General features: G+C 37.9%; 1 protein-coding gene and 1 long non-coding RNA gene across 3 annotated transcripts in view; both read right to left on the bottom strand.

Moving 5' to 3' along the window:
- The window catches only part of mgat5b (alpha-1,6-mannosylglycoprotein 6-beta-N-acetylglucosaminyltransferase B), a 166,411-nt gene extending 153,121 nt beyond the window's left edge, over positions 1 to 13,290 (bottom strand). Inside the window, exon 1 of one of the 2 annotated variants that reach the window (XM_089128869.1) lies at positions 11,788 to 13,290. Coding sequence is in view for 1 of the 2 variants with exons in the window: in XM_089128868.1 (XP_088984994.1) it covers positions 1,569 to 1,636 (68 nt within the window). In the remaining variant the exon portion in view is untranslated. Of the gene's footprint in view, positions 1 to 1,568; positions 2,228 to 11,787 lie in introns of those variants that run through there. The other variant, XM_089128868.1, reaches the window with a different exon arrangement.
- Positions 13,291 to 13,671: 381 nt separating this feature from the next.
- LOC148982085 (uncharacterized) overlaps positions 13,672 to 16,578 on the bottom strand; it is a 65,395-nt gene continuing 62,488 nt past the window's right edge. Inside the window, exon 3 of the long non-coding RNA XR_016155224.1 lies at positions 13,672 to 14,128. This is a non-coding gene — a long non-coding RNA (uncharacterized LOC148982085). The remainder of the gene's footprint in view (positions 14,129 to 16,578) is intronic.

The following is a 16,578-nucleotide window of genomic DNA, read 5'->3' as shown; positions in this document are numbered from 1 at the left end:
AATTGTACATGCAGAGAGCTCGGGTACAACTCCCGAGAAAGACGAGTCATGATAAAAGAGCACAAAGACAAGAGTTTAAAAACAAGCTAAAATACCAGGGTTAAAAATTGCCTTTTTATGTCACAATTGCTTTTGTTAACATTATCGGGTAGGTTTAGGTGTATGTTGTTGTAAAATGGAGCATTAAGCTTTAACCACCATTCAAATTTTAAATTTTAATTCAGGACTGCAGTGACAAACTCCAACATAACAAAACGTTTCCATATTCACATTCATCTGAAAATAAACATGTTTTTAGTGCCACTCACTGGACATTACACTTTTAAACTGTCGCAAAACGTGAACGGCAAAACGTATTTTCCCTTTTGTATGTTTTCTAAAAAGCTTAAAAGCTTAGAGCAAAAATGAAACAAATGAACCCAACCAACCCAGCTGTTTACGCACTGCTAGTGCTTATTTAAAACAATAATAATAGTTATTATTCATCCTAAGGTGAATTAACATTTGCATTACAGTTTTTCAGGGGAAAAAACAAAGGTGGAATTCAAAACACTTTTAATGGGGCCAAATCAAGTTGCTCAAACTGCACAGTGTTATTATGCAGAGTAACTCTGAAGCAGTGTTATAATTAAGTAGATTAGTGATTAATTGAGCGTTATTGAAGACACCTGATAAGAACAAACAGAATCACTTAAGAGAAGAGAAACACAATAATAAAAAGTCACTATTATGGTGATCAGTTTGCTTTAGTTTTGCAGTTTGAATGTTGATTTGTTTAGTTATCTCTGGCTGCTGCAACTGTGTTTATTATGGCAAGAAAACCCAGAGAAAATGTGATGACAATGTTGGCTTCTTATTGATGGAGAAGATGTATTTATCTAAGTTTTATTTTTATTTTATTTACACAATATAGGCCTAATTAAATCTGCTGACTAATACAATTTAACCGTCTGAGTTCGACCACAATATATCTCTGTAATATCTCAATAATATTTTATATAGGGAGGAAATGGCTTAATTAAACTATAGCATAATCATATTCATTTTAAAACTTGCAGAGCTCCTGCAGAACAGAATGACCCACATCCTCGCGCTGCTGGATTCCCGCCACTCAGTGAAAACAGCGCGAAAGCTCACCCGACTACACCATCCTCACATCCTTTCCTGAAGCTCTTCAGACAACATCAATGAAATCCTCTCAAGAGCCTAAAATAGTTCCACCACTTCTATAAATCCACACCACTTTCATGTGGTAACAATGAAGAGACGAAGTTTGATAAGCTTTGTTCGAGGATACGAACTAGACAAGTTCGATAAGTTTGACGTGAAATATTTCTCACAAAAAATGACATGGTAAGTATCTATCTATCTATCTCTATCTATCTCTATCTATCTATCTATCTATCTATCTATCTATCTATCTATCTATCTATCTATCTATCCTGCAAAGATATTAAATAAGACGACATACATTGTTTGATTTCACATTAATAAGGTCTCACATTAATTGTTAAATATCTGCAATATCTGATTTAAAATGAGTCGTAGATAAGATTGTCAAGTCTTACCTGAACGGTTTGAACGTCATCAGGCATCTTCTCATCATAGTTATACACTCGCTATTTACAGCAATCATTTTCCACGCGGGCTGTGCAACAACATACTAACTAAAAAATACATAATTTACTTTAATCTTTTCCTCCCTGGTTGCGTTTCTTAATATGCGAGCTTAACGCCTTCTTTTAACTGGAAGCTCTTTAATGAAGTTGCTCGAAGAATAACATCCGAAGATGCTGAACAAAGTATTCAGCCGGTCATTCATTTGGTGGTGTTGAACTCCTACTCATAATAGTTTCCAAATAGAGTCAGAAGTAATCCAGCAGACAAAGGACCATCTCTGTAGATTTTAGTGAAGTATCAATGAGTAGAAGCTCGTGAGGGGAATAACCACGTCAGAACTCCCTGCGCAGCGCGCGACGACACTGGATGGATTCAGCGGCACGACAGGCGTTTTCAGTGATGTGTGCCATCACTTGCTCCTTCTCTGGGGATAGTGTTGTCTCTGTGGCTCAATATGAAGAGGAATATAGTTCAGCTGCTTCGGATGAAGCGTCTGCGAGCTTAAACCGCTCAGCTGTAGTTTCAGAGCCATGGACAGCTCCCAGTGCACACGCTGAAGGCATCAAGAGCGCCATCCGATGGATTTCCACCAGTTTACTCGGATTATCCGATCTGAGATACGACGAGTTGGGTCTTTCTTTATGTTATGCAGTATCTCGGTGCTGTTACTGTGATTGCTACACTTAAAAAAAAAAAAAAAAAACGTTTCTTAAAAAAATAATGAAGAACACTATGGAACTTTTCTATAAGGTTCTTCATCTTTATAGTGGAAAGAGGTTCTGTAGATTTTTTTTTTTTTTTTGAAAATGAAAGAAAAATGAGAACAGTTCACTGAAAGATTATTTGTGGATTCAAAAGAAAAATCTATGATATCCCAGATAGCACAAGTCTATTTGATGTGATGTTTACATCCGGAAGACGTATTTTTAATTGTATTGTATTTTCTAATGTATTTTTAGACGTATTTTGAGTGTTTGCTCATCTGCAATACGTCTATAGGACGTTTCCTGTCAGATGTCAAATGGACGTTTAGAAGATGTCACTTTAATATGCATTCTAAATCATTACATCCTAAAGACATCTTCTATAAGTCTATTTGAAATCTGACCGGACACATCCTACAGACGTATTGCAGAAAAGCAAACACTCTTAAAAATACGTCTTCCAGATGTAAACATCACATCGAATAGACTTGTCCTATCTGGGATTGCTGTGAAAATTCCCTTCTGGAACCATTATTTTTCACCCCTAGATAAAAATAAAAAGTTATATTTTTGCATATTTTGCATATATTTTTGACATTTATTTAATTGGGTGTACTAAATAATGTTAAAATTGTTTATTGCACATTATTGCAGCACCCCTATTCCCAGTCTGTCAGAAATGCTCTGGAGTGTGTTTCCCATAAAATGGGTCTCATTCATGAAACATTCGTAAATATACGAGTAAATATGAGAGTGATTTGCGCGTAAAGAGACCTTCCCGAAAACTCTTCTCCTGATTCACAAATACTTCGTAAATGTCAGATGTGATAGTAAAATGTGTGTGTGTGTTAATGAATTCCAACCAGTCGTAAATGGGATGCGCATGCACATTAATTCTCAATTATACCATAAATCAGGCCCATTATATCCGACTGACATCTATATGCATGTAATAACATGAATGCGAATCAAAAAGAAAGATTTCTCGGATCAGAAGTTCAAAACGCCACATTTTATTTTCAAGTGTATATAGTGGCGTATCAGGTCCTAAAAAAGCTTGGCAGCATATTACAGATGCAGTTAATGGATCTGTTAATCGAACAGTCCCAGAAGTGAGAAGAAAATGGTTCGACATAAAGCTTGACAGCAAAAAACGAATTAGTTCACTTTGGAAAAATCGTATTCAAACTGGAGAAGGACCGCCATCGATCACCAGATCTGCTATTACTGGCTCTCATTATAAAAGTAAAAAGAAAAACCATATGTAATTACTATATAAAATATTTATTTTTTTCAAAATGGTGTTTAAATATCTACCCATTGGTGAATTAAAATGCAGTCTTATTAATGAGCAAAACGTTCGGATGTTAAGCGCACCAAAATTTTATGCGTGGCTGGGACCAGGTGTAGATTTCTTGCGTACCAACTAACATTTGGAAAATACGAACATTTTAATGAATCCGAAAATTTACGCCAGAACCACTTTACACACGATTTACACACAAATTCGACGCTCTCTAGAAACGTACCCCTGATTGAGTCCCTCCAGATTGATTGAAATTCGTTCTGCTCGTGTTTCATGAACGAGACCCAATGACGTAAAACTTGCTGCTTAAATATAGTACGACGCATAGTTGAAGAAATCAACTGGCTAGTCACGACTGTGTCACGAAACCGCATTGCCGCAAACCTGTCGTTCAACCGCGTTGGTTAATGATGTCACGCAGATGGTGGGGTAATCAACTTCTTTTAATTAATGCTCATTTTTATCTGTGATTTTTCAGATTCAATCATAAGCTTGTTCACTCAAATGCGCACTCTTCAAAAACTGCCCTCTAAATCTCTTGACAAACTAAAACGACATAAAAGATAGAGGTTGTATCGAATTTCAGCTTGCTATTTTGCTCAAGATAAGGATTTATTAAGTACTCAAGTCATGTAAACAAGAAATTATGCTTCTAACAAAACTTTGCGATGCTGTTTGTGAAATATTCGTTGGAAATATGGTTATGGAAAACACCGACCCGTTGAACAATGCTGATAACGACGGAACTTGTGGTCATGGTTGGCTAACGATGCTCTAGAAACGTACCCCTGATTGAGTCCCTCCTTTCGAAAAACTCAGTGTTCTGATTGGCCAGCTGACACGGTCAAACACCTTAAGCGCGCCATAATCAACCATAATTGCGAACTTCAGCTGCCAAGGCTTCTACAGAAGTTGTACACAGTTAATAATCTCATTGGTTTTATCGGTTAATCAGTTCGCTCAATTGGTATGAATTCATACCTACCCCTGACCCCACCCCTAAACCTACCCATCACTGGGGTTTAGACAAAATTACGAATTGGTCGTGAGACAGCGTTGATCTATGCTTATATGCTTATACTATCATTGTGTCTCAGGATGTGTTACAGTATTAACAGTAATGAGAATCTAATGATAGTCATCATTCAGAATAATGAGGATTATAAACTAACTTAAAGGAAGTCAAGTATCCTCAAACACACTGTCTCCTGTCCAGCTCACGGTTTCTGCCAGTTTAATTCCCATCATTTCTGAGCCCTGAGAACCCAAAGGACTATTAGAAGTGCAGCCCACACCTCCGGATGACACACTTCATATCCAGCAGTGAGTCTGACAGATCGGCCACTAATGAAAGCCTCTCTCTGTACAGTTTAAGATGCTGAGGATCTGCTTTCAAAAAAAAGAAAAAAAAATCAATAGTTCTCTATTTTCTAGACCCAGAGTCTCAGAGTACAGCAGCACAACTACAACAACAGCAAAAAAAAAAAGGACAGTGGTGTACACAACTTAGAGGCTGAGTGGAATCCATATTGTTTCAGGGCTACTTTGAAGACTAAAATGGAGATATTTCTGACCATAGTCGAGGAAAAAGTGAACAACAACAAGATGATTATCTTGTCTAACAAAATAGGCGTGCACTGATTGATGCTATTTAGTGCTCCCCACTTTGTCTCTCTATATAATTTTTTTTTTTTTTATGGAACAACACCACAGATGCGAGAAAAATAAGGAACATGAAGTCGGCATAGTACACAATGTCTAGACTTGTTAACCTGCGCTCGGCCTGTGGAACACAAACCCTACAGATGACAGACCCAAATGGTTCCAGTTAATGAAGCTTTTGGACTGGAGACAATTGCATGCATCATAAATCACAAATAGTTCATTATATTTTGGACGGTGAAGTGTGAAACCGATGTGTTTTTCCCGGTCTGCTGTGTTTGACGTCACTAATGAAGGGCTTGAGACTATCAGGTCCCTGTGGTGTCATCAAACAATTAGCATTAGCATTTTCCCATGTCAACGTGATTAACCACATGACATATACGACTCAGGCCAAACTCGTTTACTTTCACTATTGCCATTGCAACATGCTATTGAGATCAGTGGGAATGCTAATTTCCCCAGTTAGTAAACCTCTTTGGGTTAATCAGCATTTTACAATGGTGTGCAGTGGTTCCCAACCCTGGTCCTCAAGCCCCTCCCCACTGCACATTTTAGATGTGTCTAAAGATGTGCTCATTAATAAACTCCAAAACCTGAATTGGGTGTGTCAGATAGGAGAGACATCCAAAAAGGGCAGTGTTTGGGTAGTCAGGGTTGTTTCCAAAATCGCTATCTACACCCTTTAATATGGCACAGCCTTTTGTAGTGGGGTCCGAAACCATAGTGGATGTTATCGAGTGCACTCATTAAATCCCACAATGCACCGTATGTAATCACGAGTGTACAACCAATGTATTCTCAACTGGTATCAAATACCAATAATGCACTCTGAGAGTCGTGCTTAATATATTCCCGCGCCTGACCAGAAGATGGCGCCCACAACTGAATCATACATCCATTTTTCAAACTGCTGGTCCAATGTGGGTACATCGTAATATTATACAGGTATAAATTCCTTTTTTTAATTGATTGTTTAATTAAGGTTTATAACTGCTAGATTCCATGACAGAGTTCAAGATAAATATTTTCATTACTACTGCCAATTTGCTTCAAAGTTTCAAAAATTCTTGGAGCAAGCTCACTATGCAAAAGCAGAAGCCCTTCCGACGAACTCAGTATCCATATTCACTCACTCGTTTTCATTCACTCCTTCAAGTGGACTTTATTAGAGGAGTAATGTAGGGAATAGTGAATGAAGGTATGGGGGCTGATTTCAGACTCGGGTTGGGAAGCACTTGCTTAGAACACAGCTCATCCAATCAGAATTTAAAGTCAGAAATACGTTTTATAATAATAATAATAATAATAAAAGGTAACACTTTATTTTAAGGTGACGTAGTCACAAGTTACTACTTACTATAGTAAAAAGAGTCAATTATGAGTAATTACAAGTAACTAAACCTAAACCAAACCCTTAACCCTAACTGTAACTCTATACATGCAGTTAAAGTCCTTGTAAAGTCAAAATTAAGTGTGTGTTCTGAGTTTGTCACACCATAGAAAAATATGTTATTAGCCACCCAGCCAAATTTGAATGATAAAAAAGCCGGCAGTACATAAAATAAGCTATCAAAATCTTGATAAAATGAGCAGTTTTCTCTGCTCTCAAACGCTGGGTGCGTGTTCGCTGGCTGCGCTCAAACCACGCCCACTAGCGGGAAAGCTGCCAACGGTGATATTAGATGATAGTCTGTTCGGCCCCGTTCACCAGTAACAGCGGATTATCAGTGAATCCCAGTTGTCTCTGAGGAAAGTTTACAAAACGATCCTGTGTAAAATGATCACTACAGAGGCGAGTGTTGATCCTCAGCTCTTCATCAAGGTTGGCTCTACACAAAATTAATCCACCTCTTCTTGATGTGATCGTTTTTAGGAAATTTAAATGAAGACACAGATCTGTTTTTTACATGATCGCATCCAGGTAGTAGCCCATGCATTTCCGTGTCCAAGGCATAGTTAGCTAGAAAACTGCATGCGCAAAAAAATAGCATTATGAACAACGCGCAACGCGGCACTGACTTTAGAATACGTTTTTTTACGTTAAGTGGCGGAATTGTTTTCTGGAACTGCAAAATAGCACTAGGGATTGTTTGCGCCAAAACACGCCTCCTTTTTGCGCCAACCTGCCCAGGGAGCGCAAGTTCATTTCCTAGTTTGTGGAAGAAAATGCCGGCTTTGATTGTCATTTGCGCCGGGTACAAGATAGGGCCCATACAGGTTTGCAACAACTTGAGAGTAAGTAAATGATGACAGAATTTTCATTTTTTGGTGGTGTATCCCTTTAACATTAGTTAACAGTTAAATGCACAATATACGATTTTTGGATTAAAATATCCAAAAAGCACTAGAACAATTATATATTTTGACCTGTTACTTACATTATCCCAGATTCAGAATTCAGCAATTTTAACCAGTGTAACGGCCCGTGTCATTGTGTTGCCTATCAATGATGTCATATCCCCGTTAAGGCACCGGGACGAATATCAGCACGCGTTATTTGTCAGCGTTTTTCAACACGTTTTTTGTGTCCACAACCAAGCGATTTTCGCTGATGATGAGCCGAGTGAACATGCAAATTCATTCCCTGACATTAGATGGCGCCAATTTGCTCTGCAATACCCCTCCATAACAGTTCTGCGACGCTACTTGGTGTATATCTTCTTTGCCGTTGCATATGTGTGCTCGGCAAAACCGTTTTGTGTTTGTGTTTGTCAACTTGTCCCCCAAGTTGTGTTTTACTGTAACTTCAGAAGCTCCAAACACGTAAGCAAAAGCGCCAATCTCATTGGTCGGATAGTTTTTGACGCAGCGAATCAAACTAAAAAACCGAACCCGAGGCGTTTTTTAAAAAATGACGCTTTTACGCGTGACGTTTTACGCGTCGGTGTGCACACTCACATTGACGCTCTTTGTTTGCCCTTTGTTAAACGTCGGTGAGTAACACGCGCGAAATTCGTCCCGGCGTGAACAGGCCTTTACCCTCGATTTCCAGCTTTACTTCTGTAGGAACACCAAAGACGCTTTAATATATTATTGTTTGAATTTGTTTTCTTGATTCACTGCGAGAAACATGTTTGTACCCAATATGAAATCAAACAACAGTATTTTGCTCTCGCTTTGATCCGAAAAAAAGCCAACAAGCGAAAAAGCCAGTATTGAAAAAAAAAAAATAATTAAATAAATTAAATTAAACAACAACACTGAATTGCATATCATGTCATTTGTGGTTCACACACAATACTAAAGCAACACAGAGACAAACAGTGCACATTTTACATTCATGGGCTACTCCTGCCTTCCAGAAATCAAACTGATCTCAGTCCATTCGTCATAAGCCAGCCAGTCACTTGCGTGTTTAGATGCCAATAAACCACTTCAGGCTCACAACTCATCAAATTCAATTTACTTTGACTGTGCGCTAAAGGCTCTCTATGCACTCTAAATGCTCTCATTCATTCATGTACATTAAGAGCTATCAGTCCACTGGAACTATTGGCAAAGTAATTGATCTTTTCATTTAAACCTATAATATTTGGGCTTGAAGTGCTCTTCAAAAGCAATATTATAGGAAGGACAGCTGGGCACTGGACCTACATCACCCGACCTCTTAAGTCTTAACTTGATAATCTTGACTGCAGTCTTCAGAAAATGAAATAAATAACAAAATCAGGCCTCAAGATGATTGGTCTCTACTTGGGTTTGTTCAAATCTCTGGTCCATGCATCACCCAAAAGTGTGCTGTTGCACTTGAAGGGTGATAAACAGGTGGAAAAAAGCCCAATTAAAGGCTGACGGGGACCAGAGCCAGCAGAATATCATAGGGAATTGCAAATGGACTGTATTTTTTTAAATACAGCAATTTTGTCCGCTTGTCGCTGATAAAACAGCAACTTAAACATGTCTTCATTATCCTGCATCCTACATGAGGGAATTTAAGAAATGAACATATGACACCCAAAACATTGATTTCTATTTGAAATATTCATGGATTCATGGTGTGCATGGCTGTTAACAGCTGGTTTATAAAATATTAATATATCCAAGGTTTTCTTTTTTTTTTTGTTCAATGTGTCTCTGATTTACATACTTGGTTCAGCTCCAAGGACAATTTTTGCTGATTTTCATCCAACTTTGTATTATTGTTACAATGATGTTATGTAAACAAACACAAAGTACTCTTGCTTGGTGTTATTTGCAGACAGACACATTTGTTTGTCAGCAATAAAATATAAAATGCGTCATCCAGAAGACTTTTGACAGCTCCGGGGATTTATACATTGTACTTCCACATTTTTGTGTCCCCACCCACAGAGGGTTGGTTTGAGCCCATTGCAGTGCTTTATGGGTGCATTAAGTTTCCCTACCTTTTTGGTGAAAATGAATGGCACAGCCTTTTTTATTTAGTCATGTAACACCATTTTCTTTTTAACACCTTTCTACTACATAGACAGCCCATCTTGCCAGCAATGAGTTTCCCATTTAAAGGGATAGTTCACTTTAAAAATTAATTTTTGGTATGTTTTGGCTTACCTCAAGGGCATCCAAGATGTAGGTGTCTTTGTTTCCGCAGTAGTTTCAATTTTGATATTTTTAGGTCAAACCGTTCTTGTCTGTCAGTCATATAATGGAGGTCTATGGTCACCACCTCAAAGAGCATGCACAGAGAAGTCTAAATTAAACATGATTCAATGACTCCTAAATGTAAGTACACATTGATGGCCTAAGACACGAAATGAGCGGTTTGAGTGAGAAAACGAACAGTATTTATATCGTTTTTACCTCTTGTAACCACAGCCCATTTGGGTGCCCATTTCGTGTCTTAGGCCATCAATATGTACTAACATTAAAAGAGTCATTAAATCATGTTTAATTTGGACTTCTCTGTGCATGCTCTTTGAGGTGGTGACCATAGACCTGCATTGTATGACTGACCAAAAATATCAAAATTGAAACTACTGCAGAAACATGCCCTCGAGGTAAGCTAAAGATGCCCTCAAGGTAAGCTAAAATGTACCAAAAATTAATTTCAAAGTGAACTATCCCTTTAACTTACTTGCTGAGATATAGGCTATGTAGTTTATGCTCTTTTTAATGATTTTATACACTTATGATTTTATACACTTAGATATCCAGCACATAAGAATTATATATATATATATATATACTATACTATATATATATATATATATATATATATATATAGTTCAGATGCAAAAGCCTCTAAATGCCATTTGAAATTTTCTTCTTTAATGATGATTTTTATCAAACTTGTATATTTAAGTTCAGTAATTTCACTTAAATGGCAATGATAATTACCTATTAATTGTTATTTAAGTGAAATTACTGAACTTAAATATACAAGTTTGATAAAAATCATCATTCTAGAAGAAAATTTCAAATGGCATTTAGAGGCTTTTGCATCTGAACTCTTCATATACACTCATACGTATATATATTATCACAAACATTATATCCTTGTTCTCTAGATATTGGCTTGGCCGTTGAAACAATCTTTTAGCCATCAGTCTGAACCCTGATAGTAACAACTGATCCTGACTAAGACTTTCAGCTCCACGGATAGCAAATGCAAGCAGCTGGACCAATCAGACACGATTATTTGTTGTTTTTAACGGATAATCCAACAGACCAATCAAGACCGTGATAAGCAAAGGTCCAAGATCATCATAGGCCATAGGCAAGACAAATAATTTGTGTGACATTTGAATTCTCATTATTAATTCATTCATTTCATCCATTTGAAAACAAACAAAAAAAAAAAAAACTTCCCTCACAACAACAAACCCTCAGGCATACAACAAAACAACAAACATGCAATGCATCTTGAGTGAAAGTCCTGAGATGCACCTTTACTTTGGACCTTTTTATTCTTACATTCAATCCCCCGGTCAGAGTGTGCCAGAGACGCACACACATGCAATCACCCCGTGACACAATGTTCCTTTGTACATGCGTTTTCATGAAAAATGGCCAGAGGGATGAATCTCAGACTGTGTGATGGTCAACAGAAAGTCTTAAAAGTGAGCAATTCCATCCTTTTCTGAGTAAAAGCTTTAAAGTCGCCACTCTTTCCTCCTCATAGCCTGTTATTTTTTTCACGCATTTTCAGTGAAATGTCAAGCTAAAATGATTTAAATTAATGGTTAAATCCCCCCCAAAAAAGAGAATTTCTGAAAATCTGCTCTAAAATCTCTGAAAAAACAAAACAAAACAACCGAACAATCTCTGAAAGCTCGGAAATCTCAATCACATTCATATGGTGCATTTATGCTTCACGTTTGACGTCACTGTTATGTGACTGACTGCATCATAAGTAACCTGAAAGAAATTGTTTGAACCTTTCCTTTACTGCAGAATCCCAAACACAAGACAACCTTGATGTTAATATGTAGATCAAGGCGATAATCATGTGATAGGTGTGCCACTGTACTCCTGATTAAGGCAATATGCTCTGATTGGCTCTTGACTGCTTACCCCTCTGTAGGGTACAGACAGATGCCTGTTCTCCAGCTGTTGCAGAGGTTTATGATTCTCTCTCCTCCACAGCAGCTGCTGTCCCTCTATTCTCATCTTTATTCCTGCTGGCTGAATGCTGTCCGTGTCACAGCAGAGCACAGATTCACAGCAAATGCATGAGACTCTGATGATTCCTGTCAAAACACAATAAATCGAATGTATTATTGGGCCCTCCTCCTGAAAGAGGAGATTTTCCTCGTGCGTTTGTGTTTTTAAAGGGCACAGACAGTAGCCTGGCAGTCTGGATACCATGGACCAAATTTTCCCCTGAAATAGGGAACCAATCACAGAACGGGGAAGGAGCACAGGCGCATTTGATAGACATTCATAGCACCCAATAATACGGCTCTGGGCGTTCGTAAACCACGCCTCAAATACGAGAAAATTTACATGTGGTTTCCAGACCACGTTTCATTCTCAATGATACGTGGTCTGGCGTTAGCCAGGCTACACGGACAGTCTATTCAATTAAAACTGTTATGTTTAATAAAATATTAATATTAACTGACACCCCCACTTTGGACTGTTTTTTTTTTTGTTTTGTTTTTTTACAGTCCAATGTATAGTTTTTCTTATATGGTTTGATTCAAGCTTTCTTTCTTTCTTTCTTTCTTTCTTTCTTTCTTTCTTTCTTTCTTTCTTTCTTTCTTTCTTTCTTTCTTTCTCATCTATCTATGTCTGTCTGTCTATATCTGTCTGTTTGTCTATCTATCTATATATCTATCTATCTGTCTGTCTATCTGTCTGTCTATCTATCAGTGTATGTCTGTGTGTCTGTCTATCCGTCTGTCTATCCGTCTGATCTATCTATCTATCTATCTATCTATCTATCTATCTATCTATATGTATGTCTACCTGCAAAATGTTACTTAATGTTAGTCAAAATATATATTTCTTTAGCTTTTTCATTTATAAACAGAAAGTAATCAATTTAAATTAATAACTTGATTAAGCCATTAATTTAAAATTAAACAAATGCTAAAACTATAATATGAAAGTACAACTTTCTCTTAAAGGGTTAGTTCACCCAAAAATGAAAATTCTGTCAGTATTTACTCACCCTCATGTTGTTCCAACCCCGTAAGACCTTCGTTCATCTTCGGAACACAAATTAAGATATTTAAGATATTAAGATCGCTCCTGCATACAGTCCATAGGCTTCTTGAGGGACTGGCTCTTGCTGTCCTCGAAAAGTCATTAAAGACATCGTTAAAATAGTCCAAGTGACTACAGGGGCTCAATCTTAAGTTTATCAAACGACGAGAACACTTTTGTGCGCAAAAAAAACAACAAAAATAACGACTTTATTTCAACTATTCGTTTATTTCTCCCTCTGCGCGAGTCAGGTTACTAGTTTAATAGCGTAAGCTTCTGTTATTGTACGTCACACGCATCACACACACATGACCAGCGCCGGCCAATAGTGAGCCTACGTGTGACGTAGCTCTACGCAATTACACTACGTAAACTGACTTACAGGCTCATGGAGAAGGAAGTGAATAGTGGAAATAAAGTCGTTATTTTTGTTGTTTTTTTGCGCACAAAAGTGTTCTCGTCGTTTGATAAACTTAAGATTGAGCCCCTGTAGTCACTTGGACTATTTTAACGATGTCTTTAATGACTTTTCGGGGACAGCAAGAGCCAGTCCCTCAAGAAGCCTATGGACTGTATGCAGGAGCGATCTTAATATCTTAAATATCTTAATTTGTGTTCCGAAGATGAACGAAGGTCTTACGGGGTTGGAACAACATGAGGGTGAGTAAATACTGACAGAATTTTCATTATTGGGTGAACTAACCCTTTAAGAAACAATTATTTGCTGTTTACTTGCTATAAATTAAGGCAATTTCATCTTTTGTGCATTAATGTCTATTGTGATGTATTTTAATTAATATTTTAACTTATTAATAATATAATCTCTATTTAATCACAGATATTTGTCTTAATAAAACACTTGTATACATAAATACATTATTTACTCATATGATGCCACCATATGAATTACATTAACGTAGATATAAAACATATGATGAGCGGCCCAATTGAATTTCTCCAGATACCCCATGCTCACTGTTTAATGAATAGCGTGGGCAGCGTGTGGACTGGAACAGCTTCAGTCATGCACCATCTCGCAGTGCTCTTTCACTGTCATTAATGCACTCTTCCTGTTGAATGAGGTTCTGTACAGCCGAGGGAGCTTGTTTTTCACTGACATTTCATTACCGGTGACTCTCTTATTTTCATTACCCTCTGGACATGAAGACGAATTACAGGTGTGATGACGCTGGTGCTCAGAGACCTGGAGAGACACAGAAAGAGAGTGAGAGCGCAAGAGTGTGACAGACAGAAATATCCTCACTGCCGGCTCTGATATCAGGAGCTCTAATGCCACACCTTTGTCATTGCTCTCTGTCCAAAAGCGATCATTAAGGACAGCACTCATTCAGAGATTGTTGCTATGGTTACATCCTCAGCGCTGACCACTTGGGTCCCCGGGGCTCCTAGTGTGTATACAGCACTAGATGATTGCTTGGGCCCTATAGGCCTTGTGGAACCTTGATCAGACTCTGAAACGTTGTTTGAATATTAACAGGAAATACGTGGGTTGGGTTCAAAACGTCTTCAAAAGGGGTTCGACTCAAAATCTTATGTGTTAAAAAAAAAACAATAATCAAACATACTGTAATATCATTTCATTCCATTGTTCCATCTCATGCACATCACAGGATCTGTCTCAGCTGAACTGTAGAGGGAAAACCGGAGAGAAATTACAGAGCTACTGGAATCGGAAATGTAGGGCACAGTAGGAGAGCATTGTGTTGTCATACAGAATTCATAAAGACTTCTGAGCTGCCGTACAGATGCGTACAGTAGTGTGTTGTGCTAATGAGATTGTAGACTTGGAGGGTGTGATCCAGATATTCATCTCCATCACGCCTCCAAATGTAGAAATAGTACATGGTGGAACATACATGCCACTTTCAAGTCAAGTGGCGAGTTATCTATACGCATTTTGAGCTATCCGCGTGTATACGTGTATGTCTACGCCGATAAATGTCTGAGTGATTCTGCATGTATGTACACGCCGTTTTTTTTTTTTTCCTAGGATGGTAGGGGAAGACTAATAAATGGTATTAACCCCAGTGACGGGTATGGTTTAGGGATGATGTTGGGTAGGTCATATATGTATATTTATAATTAAGATATGTATATATCTATAAGATCATTAAAAAATATCTTGAGTTACATGAAAGGAAACATAAAGTAATTAAATAAAATTTCGGGTCAAAGGTCACCCTTTCACCAGGATGAGGTCATTCCCAGTTCTTGTTACTTTAGCTTTTCTTTGGCTGTTGTAACTGTGTGTTTGTATAACACCATTGTTGTGGCAGAGTAAGCCAAGAAAAAGTAAAATCGGCTGTTATCAGCTCCTTATTGATGATGATATAATCTACACAAAGTGAGCATTTTATGTTGTGTTTAGACTTTTGTCTTTATGTCTGCTATTTATAACCATCAATATTGTGGAACTGCATTGTTTGGGCCATTGGCATCAAAACGATCACTTATTTGAAGGTGAATAAAAAGCATGTGTACACAATATTTTGAAAAAATATATCACATCGTCACACAGAAAAATATTTTGGATATGAATCTCAACAATGGTGACAACTAAAACAAAAATGTTTTGTTGCAGCATGAAGCTTTTTTATTGTCACCATTGTTGTGAATCATACACGAAATCTTTATGTCTGTGTGTGACAATATGATACATTTTCTCAAAAAATTGTGTAAACATGCGTTTATTCACCTTTAAATAAGTGAAAATTTTAATACTACTAGCCCAAATAATGCAGTTCCACAAGATTGATGGTTATAAATGCCAGGAATGAAAACAAAAGTCTAAACACAACATTAAATGCTTGCTTTGATTTTGTCATCATCAACAAGGAGCTGATGTCTTTTCTCGTCTCGACTTGTTTGGGTAATGTCTCACCCTGTATTATGTGTCACTGGTGTCAAAATTGGTGAGACTCATCTTGGTGCACACGTGAACCAGAATGACATTTGAGACCTACCGCCGAGGAGAGAGTAAATGATGACCAAATGTTCATGTTTGGATGAGCCATTTTCCTCTCCCCCCCCCCCCCCCCCCCCCCCACTTTCTCCCATTTCACACACACTTTACTGTATATCTGAAGAGCAGAAAGGTCACCATAAAATAGCAAGCTTTGAGTTCAGCTCATTGGATAATGCTTGGGTCGCTTGCATTGCCTGCCCTGTTCTACTTATTTGTCAGTGATGAAAATGGTGTTTATGTGAGCTCTAAGGCTGAATTCACACACACACACACACACACACATATCCACAATGACACATGATTGATAGAGCAAGCAAGGGATGGGAAATTGGTCTCCTATCAGCTCTACTCTGGTGTGCTTTGAACACATTCAGCACAAGGTCATCTGGGCTCAGGTAACTCTGGTCGGCTCTCGGTCGATAATGGACCACAGAGATGGAAAGGCTGTTCTGTCACGGTGCTTCAGGCGCATTCATACAAACTACAAACAATTCACCTGAATTTATTATTCACAGGCTAGCTGTTTCAACACTCCCATTAGGAAATATCACTCTCATGACTTGTATTCCACACCACCAAAATGTCACTTTGAAACAAATGTTACTGGCTTTTAAAGGGAATGGGAGATGGGACTCTGATTGGCTTATTGCACGTTACGACCAAAACAC

The sequence above is a fragment of the Pimephales promelas genome, chromosome 3 (genome assembly GCF_988280905.1).
Source record: "Pimephales promelas chromosome 3, fPimPro1.hap1.1, whole genome shotgun sequence".
Lineage (NCBI taxonomy): Eukaryota > Metazoa > Chordata > Actinopteri > Cypriniformes > Leuciscidae > Pimephales > Pimephales promelas.
The sequence above is the reverse complement of the archived record's forward strand: the minus strand, read 5'-3'. Positions and strand labels throughout refer to the sequence as shown.